The 19,477-nt window shown below is 54.3% G+C and overlaps 1 protein-coding gene across 4 annotated transcripts in view; it reads right to left on the bottom strand.

Moving 5' to 3' along the window:
• Positions 1-8,487: 8,487 nt before the first annotated feature.
• Positions 8,488-19,477, bottom strand: part of PSTPIP1 (proline-serine-threonine phosphatase interacting protein 1) — a 44,397-nt gene continuing 33,407 nt past the window's right edge. For all 4 annotated transcript variants that reach the window (XM_019983922.2, XM_070775331.1, XM_019983923.2 and 1 more), the window contains 12 exons: positions 19,437-19,471; positions 19,090-19,196; positions 17,329-17,391; positions 16,631-16,729; positions 15,704-15,749; positions 14,717-14,796; positions 14,084-14,182; positions 12,932-13,028; positions 12,311-12,401; positions 10,048-10,103; positions 9,712-9,845; positions 8,488-8,782 (listed from right to left, as the gene is read on the bottom strand). In XM_019983922.2, coding sequence (XP_019839481.1) covers positions 8,651-8,782; positions 9,712-9,845; positions 10,048-10,103; positions 12,311-12,401; positions 12,932-13,028; positions 14,084-14,182; positions 14,717-14,796; positions 15,704-15,749; positions 16,631-16,729; positions 17,329-17,391; positions 19,090-19,196; positions 19,437-19,471 — 1,039 coding nt within the window. In that variant the 3' untranslated portion in view covers positions 8,488-8,650. The remainder of the gene's footprint in view (positions 8,783-9,711; positions 9,846-10,047; positions 10,104-12,310; positions 12,402-12,931; positions 13,029-14,083; positions 14,183-14,716; positions 14,797-15,703; positions 15,750-16,630; positions 16,730-17,328; positions 17,392-19,089; positions 19,197-19,436; positions 19,472-19,477) is intronic.

Genomic DNA, 19,477 nt, shown 5'->3' with positions numbered 1-19,477 from the left:
TTTAGTCTCTTAATTTACTTCCTCTCTGATCCTTATTGCATGTCCTTCCTGCTGCTGACTTTGGGTTTTCTTTGTTCTTTTTCTGCTAATTTATTTGAATGGTTGGTTAGGTTGGAAACAAGATTTTGCTTGTTTCTTAAGGAAGGCCTGTAACACGATTAACTTCCCTCTTAGAACTGTTTTTGCTGTGTCCCATAGATTTTGAAAAGTTGTGTTTCCATTTTCATTTGTCTCAAAGTATTTTCTGATTTTCTCTTTGATTTCTTCTTTGACCCATTAGCATGTTGCTTAGTCTCCATGTGTTTGTGCTTTTCCTATTTTTTCCCCCAAATTGATTTCTAGTTCATACTGTTATGGTTGGGGAAAACGCTTGTTGTAATTTCTTTCCTCATATTTGTTGAGATTTGTGATCTATCCTGGAGAACGTTCCCTGTGCACTTGAAAAGAATGTATTCTACTTTTCTGGAATGTAGTGTCTTGAAGCTATCTATTAAGTCCATCTGTTCTATTATGTTATCTAAGACCCCTCTCCTTACTGATTTTCTGTCTGATGACCTCCACTGACGTAAGTGGGGTCTTAAAGTCCCCTCTGTTATTGTATTGTTAATTTCTCCTTTTATGTCTGTTAATATTTGCTTTATGTATTTAGGTGCTCCTATAATAGCTATATGTATGTTAATGAGTGTTATATTCTCTTCTTGTATTGATCCCATTATCATTTTATATATATACACACACACACACACACACACACACACACATACACACACACACACACAAGAAACTGTGGAAAATTCTGAAAGAGATGGGAATACCAGACCACCTGACCTGCCTCTTGAGAAACCTGTAGGCAGGTCAGGAAGCAACAGTTATAAGTGGACATGGAACAACAGACTGGTTCCAAAAAGGAAAAGGAGTATGTCAAGGCTGTATATTGTCACTGTGCTTATTTAACTTATATGCAGAGTACATCATAAACACTGGGCTGGATGAAGCACAAGCTGGAATCAAGATTGCTGGGAGAAATATCAATAACCTCAGATATGCAGATGACACCACCCTTATGGCAGAAAGTGAAGAAGAACTAAAGAGCCTCTTGATGAAAGTAAAAGAGGAGAGCTTTAAGTTGGCTTAAAACTCAACATTCTGAAAACTAAGATCATGGCATCCAGTCCCATCACTTCATGGCAAATAGATGGGGAAACAGTAGAAACAGTGTCAGATTTTATTTTTGGGGGCTCCAAAATCACTGCATATGGTGATTGCAGCCATGAGATTAAAAGACACTTGCTTCTTGGAAGGAAAGTTATGACCAACATAGACAGCATATTAAAAAGGAGAGACATTACTTTGCCAACAAAGGTCCATCTAGTCAAGGCTATGGTTTTTCCAGTGGTCATGTATGGATGTGAGAGTTGGACTGTGAAGAAAGCTGAGTGCCGAAGAATTGATGCTTTTGAACTGTGGTGTTGGAGAAGACTCTTGAGAGTCCCTTGGACTGCAAGGAGATCCAACCAGTCCATCCTAAAGGAGATCAGTTCTGGGTGTTCATTGGTAGGACTGATGCTGAAGCTGAAACTCCAGTACTTTGGCCACCTGATGCGAAGAGCTGACTCATTTGAAAAGACCCTTATGCTGGGAAAGATCAAGGGCAGGAAGAAAAGGGGACAACAGAGGATGAGATGGTTGGATGGCATCACCAACTTGATGGACTTGGGTTTGGGTGGACTCCAGGAGTTGGTGATGGAAGGGAGGCCTGGCGTGCTGCGGTTCATGGGGTCACAAAGAGTCAGACACACTGAGCGACTGAACTGAACTGATGATTATATAACGTCCTTCTTTGTTTTTTGTTACAAACTTTGTTTTAAAGTCTTTTGTCTGATGTGAGTATCACTACCTCTGCTTTCTTGTCATTTCCATTTGTATGAAATATCTTTTTGTATTTCCTCACTTTTAGTCTGTAGGCATCTTTAGCTCTGAAATGAGTCTCTTGTAAGCAGCATATAGATGGGTTTTGTATTTTCATCCAGTCAGCCACCCTATGTATTTTTATTGGAGTATTTAGTCCAACACCGAATGTGACTATTGGTAGGTATGTACTTATTGCCATTTTGTTACTTATTTTTGTAGCTTTTCAGTGTTCTTTTAGTCTTGTCCCTTGTGGTTTGCTGACTTTCTTTTATATATCTTTCTCTCTAGCTTTTGTGTGTCTATTGTAGGTTTTTGATTTGTGATTACCATGGGGTTTATATATGCTAACCTATATCTGCCTGTTTCAAACAGGTAGTCATTTAAGTTCAAACACATTCCAGCAGGTATACAGTCTTTACTCCCCTTCTCCACATTCTGTTTTTGATGTCTTATTTTGCATCTTTGTCATTTATGCCTTTACTGGTTGTTGTAATTATAGTTGTTTTTACAGATTTTTGTTTGTTTGTTTTTTAATCTCTGTACTAGCTTATTTAAATGGTTGATCCTCAGCCTTTACTATATATTTGCTTTTATTAGTTGGATTTCTCCTTTCCTATAGATACTTCTTATTTTAGCCTTTTCCTTTCCACTTAAGGAAGACCATTTAGCATTTCTTTTAGGGTTGGTTTTGTATTCATGAACTCTTCAGGTTTGCTTGTCTAGCAAGTTCTTTATCTCTCCTTCAACTCTAAATTATTATCTTGCTGGGTAGTGAGTGTATTCTTGGTTACAAGTTTCCCCCTTTTCAGCACTTAATGGGGTTTCCTTGTATATGACTCTCTATTTTTCTCTTGTTGCCTTTAGAATTCTTTCCTTAACTTTTGCCACTTTAATTATGTATGATATGATCTGTTTTGGTTCATCTTGTTCAGGACCCTCTGTGCTTCCTATATCTGGATATCTGTTTCCTTCTTCAGGTTTGGAAAGTTTTCATTCATAATTTCATCAAATACCTTTTTGACCCTTCTCTCTCTCTCTCCTCCTTCTGGGACACCTATAATGTGAATGTTGGTACACTTGATATTGTCTCAGAGATGCCTTAAACTGGTCTCAATTTTCATTTTTCTTCTTGCTGTTCTGATTGGGTGGTTTCCATTATTCTGTCTTCCAGATCACTTTTGCATTCTTCTTTATCACCTAGTCTTCTGTTTATTCTTTCTCTGTGTTATTCATTTCTGTTATGGCAGTCTTCAGTTCTGATTGATTTTTAAAATATTTTCTAGTTCCTTTTAAAATTCTTACTGTTTATCTATTCTTTTCCCTAATTCAGTTAACATTCTTATTACTGGTGCTTTGAACTCTTTATCTGGCAAATTGTTTGTTTCGTTAGTTGTTTTCTCCAGTACTCTTGCCTGGAAAATCCCATGGATGGAGGAGCCTGGTGGGCTGCAGTCCATGGGGTCGCTAGGAGTCGGACACGACTGAGCGACTTCCCCTTCACTTTTCACTTTCATGCATTGGAGAAGGAAATGGCAACCCACTCCAGCGTTCTTGCCTGGAGAAATCCCAGGGACGGGGGAGCGTGGTGGGCTGCCGTCTATGGGTTCGCACAGAGTTGGACACGACTGAAGCGACTTAGCAGCATCAGCAGTTGTTTTTTCTCAGAGGTTTTTCCCTTGCTCTTCCAATTCAAACCCCTCCTGTCTTCTCCTTTTGCTTACCTTTGTCTCTGGAATTAGGTGAAACAGTTACCTACTGCAGTCTTGAAAAGGGGTATCCCTGTGTGGGAGCCACCCTACACAGTATGCATGCACCCAGTGACCTTGGTGGGGGAGCCAGATCTGACATGAACACAAGTCACATCTTTCTCCGGGGTCTGCTGGCAGCCATCCCCTGGTTAGAAGGTGGGGCTGCAGAGAGAGGGGCTAGGACCGCAGCCTCCAGGGGGGTGGGACACTGGTCAGAGACCTTTGTAGTTTCAGTCTGCCCTCTCTGCACTGTTTCAGAGGTAAGCAAGTCTGTGCTTTTCCCCATGAGTGGAGTCCAGGTGTGAGAGGTGACTTCCGTTATTTTCAGTGGCTGTCACTGTGCTATCCGGGCCAGGACTGGATCTCGGGTTGCTGGGGGCAGAAGTTCTGAGGGGTTAAGTCCGTGCTAGCTGTGTTCCCCTTAAGTGTGTGCTCTCTGCCCCCATCACTGGCACCCTCACCCTAGAGAGGAGCAGTGCTTGGGCAAGGGAGATTGGTGGTGGTGCTTGGAGCAGGCCAATCAAAGATCTAGAGAACTTCTGATGTGCTGCTTGTGAGAGCGGTAGTAATGGCTGCCCCTCCCCTGCTCAGACACTGCTCCAGGTCTGAGCCGCCTCTGTCTCTCCACTCAGCTGCTGCCATGCTCACCCTGGTGTGTAGCATCAACAGAGCAAGCAGGACCTGTGTGCAGGCTCGGCGTGGGTGGGGCCTGGGCTGTGGAGGTCTGGTCACAGCAGACAGGTTCTGAGGGACCACCTGGGTCAGCGCGTCATGGCTCTCCCCTCCCTGCTTAGACACTGCTCTGGATCTGGGCTACCTCTGTGCCTCTTGGCCAGGACAGCCCTCGCCTGGGTGTGGAGCGGCTTTGTGGAACAAGTGAGGTCAGAGCTGTTGTTCAGCTCAGGCTAGGGTGCATACCAGGGTGGTGGTAGGAAACTAGTCAGAGACCTTTGTAGTTTTAGTCTGCCTTCTCTGCCCTGCTTCAGGGATAAGCAAGCCTGTGCTTGCTCCCCGTGAGTGGGGTCCAGGCTTCCCACAGCCCTTCTGTTTGTACCGTCAGCCCTCCAACCAGCCAGGGGATCTCATCTTCCTGGGGCACCCAGTATGTGGCTGGAACCACTCACTCCACAGGGAGGATCTCTCTCTGGGCTCTTGCGAGTCCCCTCCCAGGGCACGAGTCCTGGCCTGGTCACTGCTCCTCTCTTTCTACCTGATTCTCTGTGACTTTCTTACAGCTGTGTTCGTGCAGAAGTCTTTTCCCTGTCTCCAGCTGGTTTTCAGTGAGCATTGTTCCACATGTGATGTAGTTTTGATGTGCTTGTTAGGAGAGATGAGTTCCCCACCCTCCTACTCTGCCACTTTGATCTGTTTTTGACACTCTGGGTTGGCCTGTATCTTTTCTTCCCATCCAGTAGATGAAAAGATGTATATCTATGACTCTTAGCTAGGCCCAGGATATTTTCAAAGCTGTTCCAGCCATTTGTGTCTCCTGGATTTCCAGTGTGTATTGTCTGCCCAGTTGGATAGGTTGTTTTGGGCTTTTTGTTTTTCTTATGGATCTTAATAAACAATTAAGTTTACTTGGGAAACTTTTCTGTGAAACTCAGTGTGTGCTGCTGTTGTGGTAACGGGATTATGTGCCTGATACATTTCCTAATTGGTTATTGTTGGTGGGTAGGAGTCCCTGCTCTATGAGTACTTGATCTTATATGCTTGCATTTCTTGAAAATAATTTGTGTGTCCTATGTTGCTCTTTATCGCAGTGTCCTTGAGATTTCCTGAGGGTGTTGTGCAGGCCCTTGCAGAAATATCCTAAGTTTACCTGAATACCTTTTTGGACAGTGTTGAGTGTATGGCTAGTTGTGTTGACTATGTTGACTCATACACTGGTCGTGTCTCTTGACTTTATCCACTGAAAGCAAAATGGATATGAAAGTTATAATAGCAAAGAAAAGAGACCTGTTTATCTTTGTATCCTCAGCACCATAGTAGTCAGAATGGACACTCAGTATTTAAAATCAGCCACTATGATGCCATAAGAAGTTGGTTTTCAAACTTTCTTTTTGCAGCTGAAGTACCCATTAGAAAAGTTCTCAACCCTGGCTGCATATTAGAATCACCAGGAGAATGTTTGAAATATTTATGCTCAAGATGAGCTGGCAGAGAATTGGATTCAGTTTGACTGAGATGGGACCAGAGCATCAACATTCAAAAAAAAACTTGTTAGGTGATTCTACTGAGCAGCCAAGGATGAGAACCACCACTGGTCCAATATGTAGACGCTACAAGTAGGGTTTGAAATCGTGTGGGGCTCGCCTTCCCCTCCCTTTGGTCCCTGATAGGGCTTCATTGAGCACAGTTTGAAAGCCACATCCCTGTGGGCTTGGTGCTGAGGATGGGGTGCCCACTTGCTGGCGGTGACCTTGTGCAGGGCTTGGGCTGCTGCTTCCCATGCCAGGAGGGGAAATAGGCAGAGATTGTGGTTCAGCCAGACGGAGCCTAACAGATACTCCTGTGCTGAGGTTGCCCAGCCTGGGAATAGCTGTGGGAGGGTGGTTGGAACTAAGTGTTAGACCCCACTGGTGCTTGTGTCCAGTTTGGCCAAGTAGCCCATTGCTTCTCCTGAACTACTTCTCCTTTACTCCTTGTCACTTTCAGGAAGGACTTACTGACGTAACTACAGCTCCCCCGAGGGCATATTAAGATGAGGATGCTATGCCAAGCCCAAAGTTACTATTGATTGCAGCCAAGGTTTGGAGGGGGTGGTCCTTTTTATTAAAAGTGATCATCTCACGCTTTTCATTAGCACTTCTAATGTCTAATTTTGAAATTTCCAAGGATAGCAATTTATACAGGAGCTCATTGCACCCATCTTGCCGATAATGGTACTGAGATCCAGAGAAATTGTACCTTGCCTAAGACCACACAAGGAAGCATGAGCCTCGATTTCAGACCCTGATGCTCTGGCTTCAGAGGCCATGCTTTTCCTATCTGTTCTGCTCCATTTTTCCTGTGAGTAGCCCTCTGTCAAGAAGAGGGGTGCAGTTATTTATACACTCCATTACCCACACGCCAACTCCCTCTTTATCGGTCACCATCTCCTCTGCTGGGAAGGCTGACCGTCCAGCTGAGGTTGTGACCTCGTGCACAGAGAACGGAGAATGCTGCAGAGGCAATGAATCTGACCTCAATTCATTTGTGGGTTTCTTTCTCCCTGCTATAAATTGTGACCCAAGAGTTGCTCTCAGTTCTGTTCCGTGGCTGCCAAAATGACTGGAGGGCGGGCCCTGTTATCCGACACTCGTTACCCATCACCCTCCAGCGGTGTAGACATTGCGGCACCTGTCAGAGCTGTTGATAAATATCTAGGCCAGTGGTTTTAAAAAAAGATCTTTGCAGTTGGATGGAATGCTCAATCAAGATGACAAGGTATTTTCAAGGAATAAATAAGTAAAGCACTGAAACCTAGGGCTTTCTCTTCTTTTCTTTCCTCTCGGCTGCTCCTGCAGGGCCTGATGCCAGTGGCCAGTCTGCTGGGCTCTCCTGGGCCTTTGCTCAGACTGTGTCCCTGCTGCCACCCCGCCTCCACCTTCTACTGCACCTGAGGAGGGAAATCTTCTCATCTCCTTTCTTTCCACTCTTCCCATTCCTGCCTCACATCCTATAAATTTCCAAGTGCTGTTGATGTATTTCCCTCATCCTTCCAGAATTGCTCTCCAGCTCAGTTGCCACTTCCCAGACAAGCCACCATCATCTTTGTGTTGGCCAGCCTGCACATGGCCTCCTGGTCCCACTCTTACCCTACTTACTGTCTGCCTTGTATCAGAGGGCTGATAGTATCTCTGTGCAGCTTCTGGGGTGAGCGAGCTCTTTGACACCATCCCTTCATCTTAGCATCCCCCTTGCCCCTGTCTCAGTTTCAAATACAGTGTCATTCACACAGAAGTCATTAAGATACCTTGCTTGATTGAATTACTTCTGACAGGTCTCGTATCTGGCTGACCTAGGCAACGCTTCTGGCTGCCGGTTCGCACTGGCTTTCTTCCACATTTACTCCTAGGGCCTTAGGTGTGGCGTGGCTGGAACAGGGCTTTGGCAGGCCTGGGGCAGCTGTGGAAGTTATGTTTCTGGGGCCAAAAAGAATGGCCTGAGAGCATCAAGCACAGAAGAGGAGCTTGGCCACCTCTGTGCGCAGGGTGGGCCTGTGTAGACCTGGGGCCCCTGCCTGGTGGATCTGCCGTGTTTGAGAAGGAGTGGCAGGCAGCTGGGTCAGGAGACAGTGCCACCCGCATCCCGACCCAGAGGCCTGCAGGCCCCTACCAGACTCTGCACCACGGCCCCTCTGCCTCGGCAGACTGTCACCTGTTTCTTGCCTGGAGCTAAGCTTGCTCATCCCCAGAATGTTCCAGGTGTTCCCTCCTCCCTGTGCTCACACACCGCCCTGTCCCAATGCTCTTCCCTGCCTCGTGTCCTGTCTGCTGCTGCCCTGCTCTAGTCCCTCTGCCCCTCGGAAGCCTGCTCTCCCCCATCCTGGCTCTCGTGGGCTTCTCCCTGATCCCTCCCTGACCCCTCCCCCATCCTCCCTGACCCCTCCCCCATCCTCCCTGACCCCTCCCCCATCCCTCCCTGACCCCTCCCCCATCCCTCCCTGACCCCTGTGGCCTTCTCCCCTTGGCAGGGACCCCGTGCTAGGTTGCCTCCCCATCCCCAGCAGACCCAGCACAGACCCCACTGGGGCCTCAGTGACGACACTGCAGGTGGGAAGCTCTGCTTTCCTGGACTCCTCCCCTCCTTTACCTCCTCCCAATGCAGCACTTGGACACAGATGCCAGGAGGAAAAAGAGTGCTCCTTTATTCCCTGTGGGAAAGACTGCTGGGGAGCAGCTGACTCCTCCCATGAGGGCAGGCTCTGTCTGGGGCCCCCCCGCAAGGCCAGGGGGTGGCTGGCCCCACTGGCAGGACAGGTCCAGGGAGGGGCTACTGTTTCTTCCTTAAATCTTCTCCAGGTAGGAGCCAGGGACAAAGCCACGCTGCCCGTTCCGTTGTACCGTCCACCAGCCGTCCTCCCCTTCCAGGATGACTTCCAGGATGTCCCCCGCAGAGATGTTCAGCTCGTCAGAGTTCTGGGCAAGAGAATGAAAACACATCTGGCTGAAGGGGCCTGCTGGGAGGGCCTCTGGTCAGGTCACCCCCCACCCCAGGCAGTAAGTGTCTCACAGCTGGGCTGTCAGCTGAGACATGCCGGCCTCCTGGGGCTGCAAGAGAAGGCCACTCCAGGCTAGGGCAGCCCTGGGAGACCAGCCTCTTGTCCCCTCGGTTTGTCACAACCTGGGGCTGCTTCCCTGGCTTTTCCTCCAAGCTGCTCCCTTCTCCCGCTCCCTGCCTGAGACACAGCAAGCTAGCAAGTCAGGAGCAGGGGTGTTTGCTATTCCCCAGGACAGCCAGCCCTTGTCTTGCAAGCACACCATCATTCTCCTGGGCTGTGCCCCCTCCCCAGGGCACAGACTTTGGGAGTCAGTGTAGCCAGCCAAGCCCCAAGGAGATGTTTCAGTCTCAGTGGATCTTGGGTCCAGCTCTGTACCCCTCGCCTTAAAGCAAGGACAAATTAAGAGTCTCTGGGGATCTGGGCACAGCTGCCCTGTGGCTCCTTTACTCGTCCTCTTCTTGTGGGCTTCAGAAAATCAACCATGCACAGCTGAGGACCAAGTTCCGACCATGACTTGTTCTGGGCACCCATGGTCATGGGGAACAAGGCCTTTACCCAGAGCCTGCCCCTCAGACCACTTCCTCGGATAGCTCCAGCTCCACCAGCCAGCTGCACACATGCATAACCCAAGCAGTGCCCACACCTGCCTGGACACCATGTGACCCAGGGCCTGGTGCCGTTCATGAGCTTTCATTCAGCAGGTGTGCACCAGGCCCCTCCTGAATGCCAGGTGCTATTCTGAGGGCACCCACCCCAGCACCCTCAGAGTGCATGTGCCCACATGTGAGCACACCCTTGGGCATGCTGGTGTCCACGCAAGAAGGAGGGGAGGGCAGAGGGCCTCACCTGGGCTGTGTAGTCATAGAGTGCCCTATAGTCCTGGCCTGGCATGGTGGGGGGCCCTGGCGCCTCCTGCACGGCGATGGCAGCGTAGACACCCTCATTCCGGTCAGGGGTAGGAGTCAGGGTCTCTGTGGAGGCTGAGTACAAAGTGAGGTCTGGCACCCGCCCCTTGCAAAAATCAGTAGCCCCCAGAGGGCCCCCTGACTCACAGGTCCTCAGACTTGCTCAGCTTCTTCCCATCCTCCAACCTCCCAGCTATTGGAGGGCCCATCTGTGCCAAGTAGGCATCCTCTCTTCTTCCTCCCCCCAACCAGGGTGACAGTTGTCACCCCTAATTACCTGCAGAAGCTGCTGACAGTGTGGTCTTGGGACTTCCATGCAGCAGCCCAGAAAACCTGGGGGCAGGAAGGACAGGTGAGTCAGGGCGGGGGAAGTAGATGAGGCAGGGAGCCTGCAAGGTCAGCCCTAGCTTCCAGGCACAGATGTGACTTATGGGGTGCCCCTGGGCATGAGGGCTCTCCAAAGGGTGGTCCCAGTGGCTCTTCCCCGGCAGCACTCTCCCAGTCCCTTACCCTGTAGATGTCTTCCCAGTACCTGTTCCCCACAGGGCCAAATTGGCATGCTCCAGGGCCTGGGCCAGACCCCTCTCCAGCCTCCCCCACAGGCAAAGGAGCTGCCCCCTAGAGCTCAGCCCACTCACACCCTGCTGGGACCTTCACCAGCCTGGCCAGCCCCGCCACTCCCCGACCACACAAAGTGGTTGTCCAGGAGGAAGTGTTGAGCTGATTCACCCCTTCCTCTGTACTTGGTTCAGACCTGGACTGAGCTAGAGTCATGCAAGTATGTTGAATAAAAGAAAAAAAAAGTGCAAGAGGCAGACACTGGGCACCTAGTACGGAGGCCCATGTGGGTGCCCTGAAGCAGAGGTGCTGAGAGCTTGGATGAGTAGAACCTACCTTCCTGGCCTGGTAGGTTCAAGCTAAGTCTACAAAGACTCAGCTTCACCAAACAGAGACTGGGTGCCAGGCATGGCCAGTGACTGGGAGAGGAGTGCAGAGGGGCAGGTCGTACAGGCAGAGGAGTCTGGGGAGTGGAGTGGACCAGTTTGGGGTGTATAGGAGACAAGACTGAAATAGGGACAAGGCCAGACACCCAGGGGTCTTGAGGGCTCAGTCAGGGGCAGGGCCTGTAGGAAGCTGCCCTGTAGTGTGAGGTGGGACCCAGAGACCTTCCCTGGGCAGCATTTGCAGAGCTGAGGGTCCAGGACAGAGCACATGGACAGGTGAGCGTAGACTTGGCAGGCGTGGGAAGGTCTGATGCAGACTTGCCCTGCCAGGGAGGGTTAGCCCAGCAGGCTGGGGCTGGAGGGACTGAGCTCGCCGAAGGTGTGGGTGCCCCGCCGCACTGCCTGCCTTCCCAGGGTTGTCTACGCTCTCGACTCCATTCTTCCCTCCACTCACTTGCCCTGCCCCTCCCCAGCCCTGCCTGGCTTCAGCTGCCCCACACAAGGGTCCCTGCCTGTCCTCTCCAGCAGCCAGGCTTCCCCTGTGGGACCGCTTTCCCTCTTGTCTCTTGTCCTCATCAGACCCCTCCTCTCTGTCCTTTCTCGGCCCTGCCCCAGGTGGCTCTTCAGGCCTGTTGTCTAAGTGACCACATGTGCAGAGAGGTCCGAGTCCTCTCTGGTTTTGGTGTGACAGTGAGGGTGGGAATGCCCGCCTCCTAAGGTCCTTGCTGACTCAGGGTTCCTGGAGGAGCATGCCGTGGGGCCCACGGGCCGCAGAAATAAGCCATCCTTGGAGGGCCAGGAGCTCCGTTGCCTCCACCCCCACCCACGCCCACCTTTCAAAGACAAGGCCTCTGCACTAGGTTGGAGGGAGAGAGGAGGTCATGGAGGCCTGGGGATGGGGCACAGGTGCCATGTGAAGCCCACAATGCTCCCTTAGATGCCCACAGATGGGGCACTCGGGGAACTGGCTGAGGGAGTTGGAGGGTGGGTGCACCCTGAGTAGACAGCCCTCCCAGCGGGCTGTCGCCCCCCAAGGCCTAAACCAGGAGGGTCCTAGGGTCTGAGTCTGCCCCCAGCACAGGCCCTGGGCCTAGAGGAGGTGTGTGAGTTGTGCAAGTGACACACGGGCCTGACACAGGACCCTGGCACCCACCACAGCCAGGCCAGGGAAGGGGGCTTGGGAAAAGCTGGAGAGTCCTCCAAGAGCACTGGCTGCAGGGCCCGCCCCTCTGCCCTGATCCTGTGCAGCCGGTGAGGGGCCTGACAGGCCGAGGCTCCGACCAGGCCAGCAGCAGAGCTCAAGGGGTGAGCCCGGCTGGAGTCTCCCAGCACAGTTGCTAGTGAATAAGTGGGGTACGACTGTTTCATGCCTGGCTCCCCTTGGGCTGAGGGTGTCCTGAGGCTGGATTGAGTCTGTCTTGTCCCCCAAGAGTGCCCTGCACCTAGACACTACACCCCAGGCACACAATGGGTGCCCAATAAATACGTGGGGAAGAGCCAGTTGCAGGAGGAGGGGCTGGTCCCCTTCCTGGCAGCCCGCCTCCCCCTGGCCCCGCTCTGTGTGTCCCAGCTGGCTGGTGTCCAGCAGGCGCTCACCTCTTTATCATACCACAGGACGGCTGGACGCCAGGGCTGCTGGACAACGGGGCCACCTCCCGATCATAGTAGTTCTGGTAAGGCACCGGCGCTGCGGGTGACAAGTGCGAGAGGCCCCGGGTGACGAGGGCAGGGCAGGCGGGACCTGTGCCCTTTGACAGCCCATCCTCTCCCCCTCCAGAGACCCAGACCGGGGCCCCACCTTCCCATCCTGGCCCTGGCCTGCCCTGGTGCTTGAGAAGGGGGCCCCCTTTCACTTCCCTGAGAGATCCCCCTGTGGGTACCACCAAGACCGAACATTCTAGACTCAAGATTCAGTGGTGCCAAACCGTGAGTGGAGTGGGGGCTCTGAGGCGGCTCCTGCCTCTCCCTACCCCGTCTCCCCTCGAGTGTTACAGTGTCCTAGGCCCCGCCTGTCCCCTCTCTCGAGAAGGCAGCACACTAAGGACCCAGCCAGGGGCCTGCTCTGTCCCTGACCTTCCCCTGGGCCTGGCACCTAGAAGGGAGCTGTGAGCCACCCTGCTTCTGTCCTGGCAGTTGAGGCTCAGAGAACCCAGGCCAGGCCTTCCAGGGAAGGTGGACCTGGACCCAGTGGCCGTGTTGCCCACAAGCAGGCCTCACCTGGGGGCTCAGTGCCCGTGCTCTTGGCCTGGATGAAGCCGTCAATGTCGGCGTCCACGCTGCAGCCTTCCAGCGTCACCCGCACCTCTTCGTAGAGCTAGGGGTGGGGACGAGCAGAGGCTGGGGGGCCAGGCTTCACCTGGCCCACATTGTCAAGCCTGCCCACCTCTTTGGGTCTGAACCCTGACAAGGGGCCTTGACGTGTAACTGCCCCAGGCCTGCCTGAAGGGCTAGAGCCCTGGCTGGCAGCTTCTCCTGTTTCCTGAACACCTCGTGTGTGCACATTCCTTTGCATTCCTCTCCATCCTCTGTGGGAGACAGGACTTCCTCATTTATAGATGAGGAAGCTCAAGAGAGTGACTTGCCCAGGGTCACAAAGCAGAAAGTGAAGTTAGTGCACTGGGCTTTGGATCTGGCATGAGAGGATTCAGAACTCATACTCCCTCCTCTACTACGAGGCCACCAGGTGGGCTCAAGTCATTTGGGGGGAAAGCCCCCAAAACTCCACACCCATGGGCAGAAGGGATTAGGCAAGTAACTGGTGAGATCAGGAGTCAGGGCTGAGAGAGAGCGAGGGCTGCATCAGCAGAGACCAAGGCCCCTGGCAGGGAGGTGGCCACCCCTTTCTGTTGAGGGGGGCCGACCCGGCACGTAGAGCTCAGTAAGGGGTTGGAGCCAGAACACCCTGGAGATATCTGGGGACAGAAGAGGGACTGAACCTCGGCTCCTGCAAGCACCAGGCATGGAGCAGGGAAACCCCAGGGTCCCCCAGCCTCTCTGCAAACCTCTGAGGGGCTGTGTCCACCTCCCTTCTCCTCCCCTTCCCAGCGGAGGGAATAGAGCTCCAGGACTCTGATAGAAGAGTTGAGCCTTGAAGCGGGGGCAAGCAGAGAGGGCAGACGCCGGGGTAACCACAAAGCACATCTCCCAGGCCAAGAGGCCATGGCCTGCACAGCACTGAGCTCCCTGTCGTTGGGGCCTGGGGGAGAGGCTCGGTGCTGGGCTCAGAGACCCTGAGGCCAGGGCTCAGGCCGCAGAAGACTAGGTCTGCTCATAGGCTCAGGTGGACTTCACTGTCGCTTCACTGTCGCTCGGAGGCCACCCTCCCCTCACGGCTCCCCCCACCACCCACTCCCTGCCCTCAGCCCCCACCTCATCGTCCTTGACACACTGCATGGAGAGCTGGTTGCAGTGCACCCACAGGGAGTTGCGGAGGATGGTCAGCCGGTCAAACTCCTGCAACTGGAAGGCCTGAGGAGAGATGGGGGTCACTGTAGGGCTGGGCCAGGCCGGGCCCCACCCACAGCTCAGCTGGAGTTGACCAGCCAGACCCGGTGGGCTGAAGCCAAGCCTAAAGGAAGCCTAAAGGCTGGGGGTCCCCACCCCCACCTCTGTGCCAGCCCTTGAGGCTTCTGGGAAGTTGAGCTGCCTGTGGGACTCTGCCCCCTGCCCTTCCCCAGACCCTACCACACCCCTGGGGTGTGTCTTAAGAGGAGCACTGGACCCTGAATCCTGTCTCCCAGGCCCTGTTCATCAGCCCAGGGAAGCTATGGGTTCTGTTCAAGCTTCAGTTGCGGCTTCAGCCAAAAGGGGTGAAGGATCCCTGCCTGCCTGCCTGCAGAAAGGGACTCCAAGCACAAAGCCAGGCAGGGAGCTCCCTGGGGAGGGCCTTGGAGTGAGTGGATAAGTGAAGGAAGGCTGGCTTTCCCCACTGCGGCCCCCTCTTCCCCCACGAAGCGGCTGAAGGGGGGACGAGCATCAGCTCCGCGCCGAGGGGCCACTCACCTCGCAGGTGGCTCGGTGCTCCTGCTCCCACTCACTCCGCACCCTCTCCAGCTGCTCGATGTTCTGCCTGTATGTCCGCTCTGGAAGCGCAGGGGGTCCTCAGGGAGGCCAGCCCACCCCGGTGCTCCCTCAGCGCCCTCCTCCTCCCTGGAGAGACCTGCCCTGGCTGCTGGAGCCGCAGGTGAGCTCTCGTCAGGGTCCCTCACCCTGGTACTGCCCCTGGAGAGGTGCTCAGCGCCCACCGTGTTCCAGCTGCCTCGGGCTGGGGCAGAGCCTAAGGTCAGAATCTGGGCCTCTCACCATCCCACCTTCTAGAAGCTGAGGCTCAGAGGGGGCGGCCCTGGAGGAGGGTGAGGGGGAGCTTTGGGAGCTGGTGGGCTGGGAAGCCAGCGGGCTTGGACCGTGGGCTCTGTGCCCCCCAGCCAAGGGAGCGCCTGGGTGTTGGGACAGGTGGTATGGCAGAAGGCAGAGCTATGTCAGCAGAGGTGAGGGGTGTTGGGATCTTCTGGCATCGGGAGGAAGATAGAGGAGACAGATGCCCAGAGAAGGCTGTGATGTGTCTCAGCGTATATGAGAGAGAGAGGTGTATGTGCAACGAGTGGGCCTGTCTCCCTCGATCAGTGGCTGTGAAGGTCCTGAGCCCTGGAGCCAGACGGCTTGCATTCAAATACAGTTACCACCACTTACTGCCTGTGTGACCCTGGGCAAGTTAAATAACCTCTCTGTGCCACAGTTTCCTTACCTGTTAAGAAAGGGGGATAGTAGCAGTGAATGCCTCATAGGATTGTTGTGAGCATTAGTAAAAACATGCAAAGCACCAAGAACAGTTTTGGCAAATGCGAGAAAACGCATTTTTCATTTTGCTTGCATAAGGAAGCAAGAGTGAGGAGTGTGGGACTGTGTCCCGAGGGTGAAGGCAGTGTGCTGCCGGGGGAAAGATGTCCAGGCTGCCCACCCCCAAGCTGAGGAGGCGGGCTAGCCGCGTACCTGCCTCCATGGCTGAGTCCTTGCACTGCTTGGCTTTGTTCTGGCTCTGAGGAGACAGAGGGAAAGGGCACTGAGGCCCGGCCCCGGGCGCCTCCCAGCCCAGACCTCGGGCTCCTGGCCTCCCTGGGCCTCCCTGAAGGGCCTCTGTCACAGCCTCCCTGGCCACCTCTCACAGGGCAGGGAGAGCAGATACTAGCCCTGAGGGGGACACTGCAGAACCAGTTGAGGGTGAGCTCCATCATTAACTCCAGCCTCACCCCACAAAGGACCACAGGCTGTTTCCAATAAAACAGGAATAAAACAGAAATCTGGTCATGCAGACACATGTGAAAACTAGGCCTGGAGACCTAGAGCAAGAAACACAGACCTGGGGCTCGACAGCCACTGCTGGACCTGCTGGGTGGGGCTTGGGCTCTGTCCCTGACTTGCTGCCACCAACTCACGTGCAGGCCTCTGCCCTCTCTGGGCCTCAGCTTTCCTGTCTGTGCAATGGGCCAAATGTGTTCTTGGGTCCTGGGGGCTTTGATATTCCCACCCTGGCCAAGAGGCCGGAGTAGTCAAGAGCTTGGGTTCTGGACAGCCTGGGTTTGGGGTCCTTTCTCTGTTCCTGCCTGGCTCTGAGACCTTGGACAAGTCACTCAACCATCTCTGGGCCTGTTTCCTCTCTGGGACATGGGCCTACTGAGCCCTTCTCTGAAGGGTTGGGTGAGGGTTAGAGTCTGCCCTGTGGGCTCTGGGCCTGGGCTGCAGTGGGCCTACTCTGAGGAATGGGTTGTTGGGTGCAGCCTGGAGATAGCAAAGGGGATCAAACTGACTGTCTGTCTAGACCCTGAGATTCTAGGAAACCTTGCCTGGGGGAGTCTGCAGCTCCCCTTCCCACCCTGCCCCAGCCCCATGAGATCACCCAGCCTCAGTGACTGCACGCACCTTCTCCACCTGTTTCTGTTGACCGTTGGTGCTAATGCGCTCAAAGGCCTGTTCAGCGTCATCTGCATCCCGGCACTTCTGCTCATACGTCTTCTTGGACTGGGGGGTGTAGAGGGGCGTGACTTGGGGGCCCCAAGGTGAGGCTCCTGAGCCCTACCTCCCTTCTCCCTGTCAGGGGCTGTAGATGGAAAGGGGGCCTCCACACCAGGGACAGAAATCTTGGGGTCTGGAATGGAGATGGAGAAGGGAGTCTTGTTCCCAGGCCCCCCTCCCCACTGGGGACAGTGTAGCCTGGTCCATGCCCCCGCCTCTTTAGAGGTGTGGTCACATCAGACCACCTGCAGGGCTCGGGAAATGCTGTGTGCCATCACGATGCCAGGCCCTGTGTACACGGTCCTTTCAGACAGCTCAGGAGTCCCTTCTCCCTCCACCCGCAGAATCCCCAGCTGACAGCATGTGTGACCCTGTAGACTGATGTCTGAGACTGGTTGCTTACCCATCAGTCAGGAGCACCTCCCCCCACAACAAGGGTAGGGGGCAGAGCCCCCAGGGCTGATCTGCACAGCACCCTGGCAGCCAGTGCAGCTCCAGGAACCTGACAGGCCACTGTGCCTGTTGCTGGATGGAAGCCTGAGCCCAGCCCTGTCCCAGGGCTCCTGGGATCCACACCCCAAACCCGGCCGCCCCTCCAGGCTCACCTCCATGGCCTTCTTGTGGAGCGACAGCTTGCTCTTCTGGACACGGTCCATGACAGCCTCGTACTGCAGGGGACATGAGGCTCTGAGCGTGGGGCTGTAGCCTCAGGACGCTCCCCTAGGCCAAGAGGACGGGGTGTCCCTGGGAGGAGGCCCAGCCTCCCCTCCTGGCTCTGATGGGGCAGTGAGGAGCTGCCCTCCCCCTCCATCAGCCTGCTCGCTCACAACAGCTGCTCCCAACAGAAAGCTAGAGGAGTGCGGGGCATGGATGTACCCCGGGTATCCTCTCCCTGCAGACCACCCCACCCCCCAGCCAGGACTTGGTCTCTAGCCAGAGAATACCCAGCCTACAACACACATGTGCACACACCCACACTGTCCTTCACTCACAAGCCTCTGTAACCACGCATAGCAGTCACACTTGTGAGGACCCCAGCCACACTGTAGAAGGTGTCATTCTGTCCAAAATAGCTTTTGCAGACATCACAGCCTCACCAGCCACAGGAAAGCTTGAAATAGCCATCTCAGAGCCTCACAGACGCTCTGCAGGCAAGTCCCAGGCTCAGAGAGGTCACCTGCTCCAGCATCTCAAGGCTGGGCTGACTTGTGGGGTGGGCTTTGAGGGCCCATTGTCTGCTCAGGAACCCAAATTTAGAATCCCAAAAGCCTCAGGCCCCAGTTGGGCAGACAGGGAGTACAGTCACGTGAGATTTCTGCGGTCAGAGCCGCTCGTCAGAGCCGGCACCCTGCCTGTGAAGACAGAGAGGGCCTGGTTCTCGGTTGGGTCCCTGAAGCTTGGGAGGTGGACATAAGCGTCCCATCCTGCAAGAGGGAGACTGAGGCACAGAGAGGGCAAGTGGCTTGGCCAGGACACCCAGCCCCAGGCTGCCCCAGCCATGAACTGTTGCTTTTCTTTTTTCCCTTCACAGGTCAGTTGTGTGGAAGTTTCTATTTTCAATTCTTTGGACAGTGTACAAAGATGCTCCCTCTCCAAGCAAGAAGTGTTTCTGCGTGCTGACCTCTCCCACCCTGTCTAAGTTCCACCCTCATCACTGAGGCCCCAAAAGGCTAATCCTGTGTCCACACCTGCCTTCCCAGAGGGCCACATACTCAGCCAATCAGAGTCTCAGGCTTGGGAGGGGGCACTGGGACACAGAGGTACCAACCCCACCTCTCATCCAACCGCTGCAGCTTCTCTGACAAGTCGCCTTCAGTCTCTGTTTACCTACCTCCCACAATGGGAACCTCACTTCCTTCCCATGCATTGAGGGACAGCCGTCCCCTGTGAAGAATACCCCGGGATGCTAGGGCAAGCTCAACACCTCCCATTCCCCGCAAGCTCTGTCTACCTCGGCCTCAGGCAGCCCTGCAGAGTGGCTGCAGTGACCGAGCCCCCAGATCTTCCTTTCTCCCAGATAAGCACAGTTTCTGGTGACTCCCTAACTTAGGTTGCTTCCTTTGGATACTCCCAAGTTGTCGAGTACCCTCCATAGCCTGCTGTAACGGGATGATCGAAAAGGCCCATGCCCTTCACTCTTGGCATGAGACACCTCAGTGGGAAGAGCCCCAGAGGGGCCTACAGGCTGGAGAGCCAGGCCCTGGTTCCACCGCCTGGCCTCTATCCACACTCTTCTCTCCTCCAGATCACCATCACCCCCAAGCCTGGGGTGCTGCCCCGCCCTCCATCATGAGAGCCCAGCCTCCACTACCATTGCAGTGACCACCGCAGTCTCCCACCGGGCCCATCCCCAGCACCCGCCTCACCTTCTTCCTCTGCTCCTTCTGCCTCTCACGGAACTCCTCCAGGCTCCGCAGCTCCTCGCGCAGGGCCAGGGCCAGCTGGATGTGGGAGCTGCCCACATTCTCCATTTCTGGGGGCAGAGTAAGGACACTGGTCCCTGGCATCAGACTTCATGGGCCCCAACCAGTGACACACTCGCCCCTGCCTGGACCAGCCCAGCCCCAACCCCACAGCTCGTCTCTGTCACCCCCAAGTCCTCCACCAGCCTCAGTTCCCAACCAGAATCCACTCATCTCCATCAGTGGGGATCTGCTGTTCCCAGACGGTCCTGTCCCCCTGCAGCCCAGGATGGGGAACAGGCGGGACTTACGCTGCTTCAGAGAGTCAAAGGAGGCCCTCAGGGAGCTGCAA

The sequence above is a fragment of the Bos indicus genome, chromosome 21 (assembly GCF_029378745.1).
Source record: "Bos indicus isolate NIAB-ARS_2022 breed Sahiwal x Tharparkar chromosome 21, NIAB-ARS_B.indTharparkar_mat_pri_1.0, whole genome shotgun sequence".
Classification (NCBI taxonomy): Eukaryota; Metazoa; Chordata; class Mammalia; order Artiodactyla; family Bovidae; genus Bos; species Bos indicus.
Note: the sequence above shows the minus strand (reverse complement) of the source record. Positions and strands in the feature narration are given on the sequence as shown.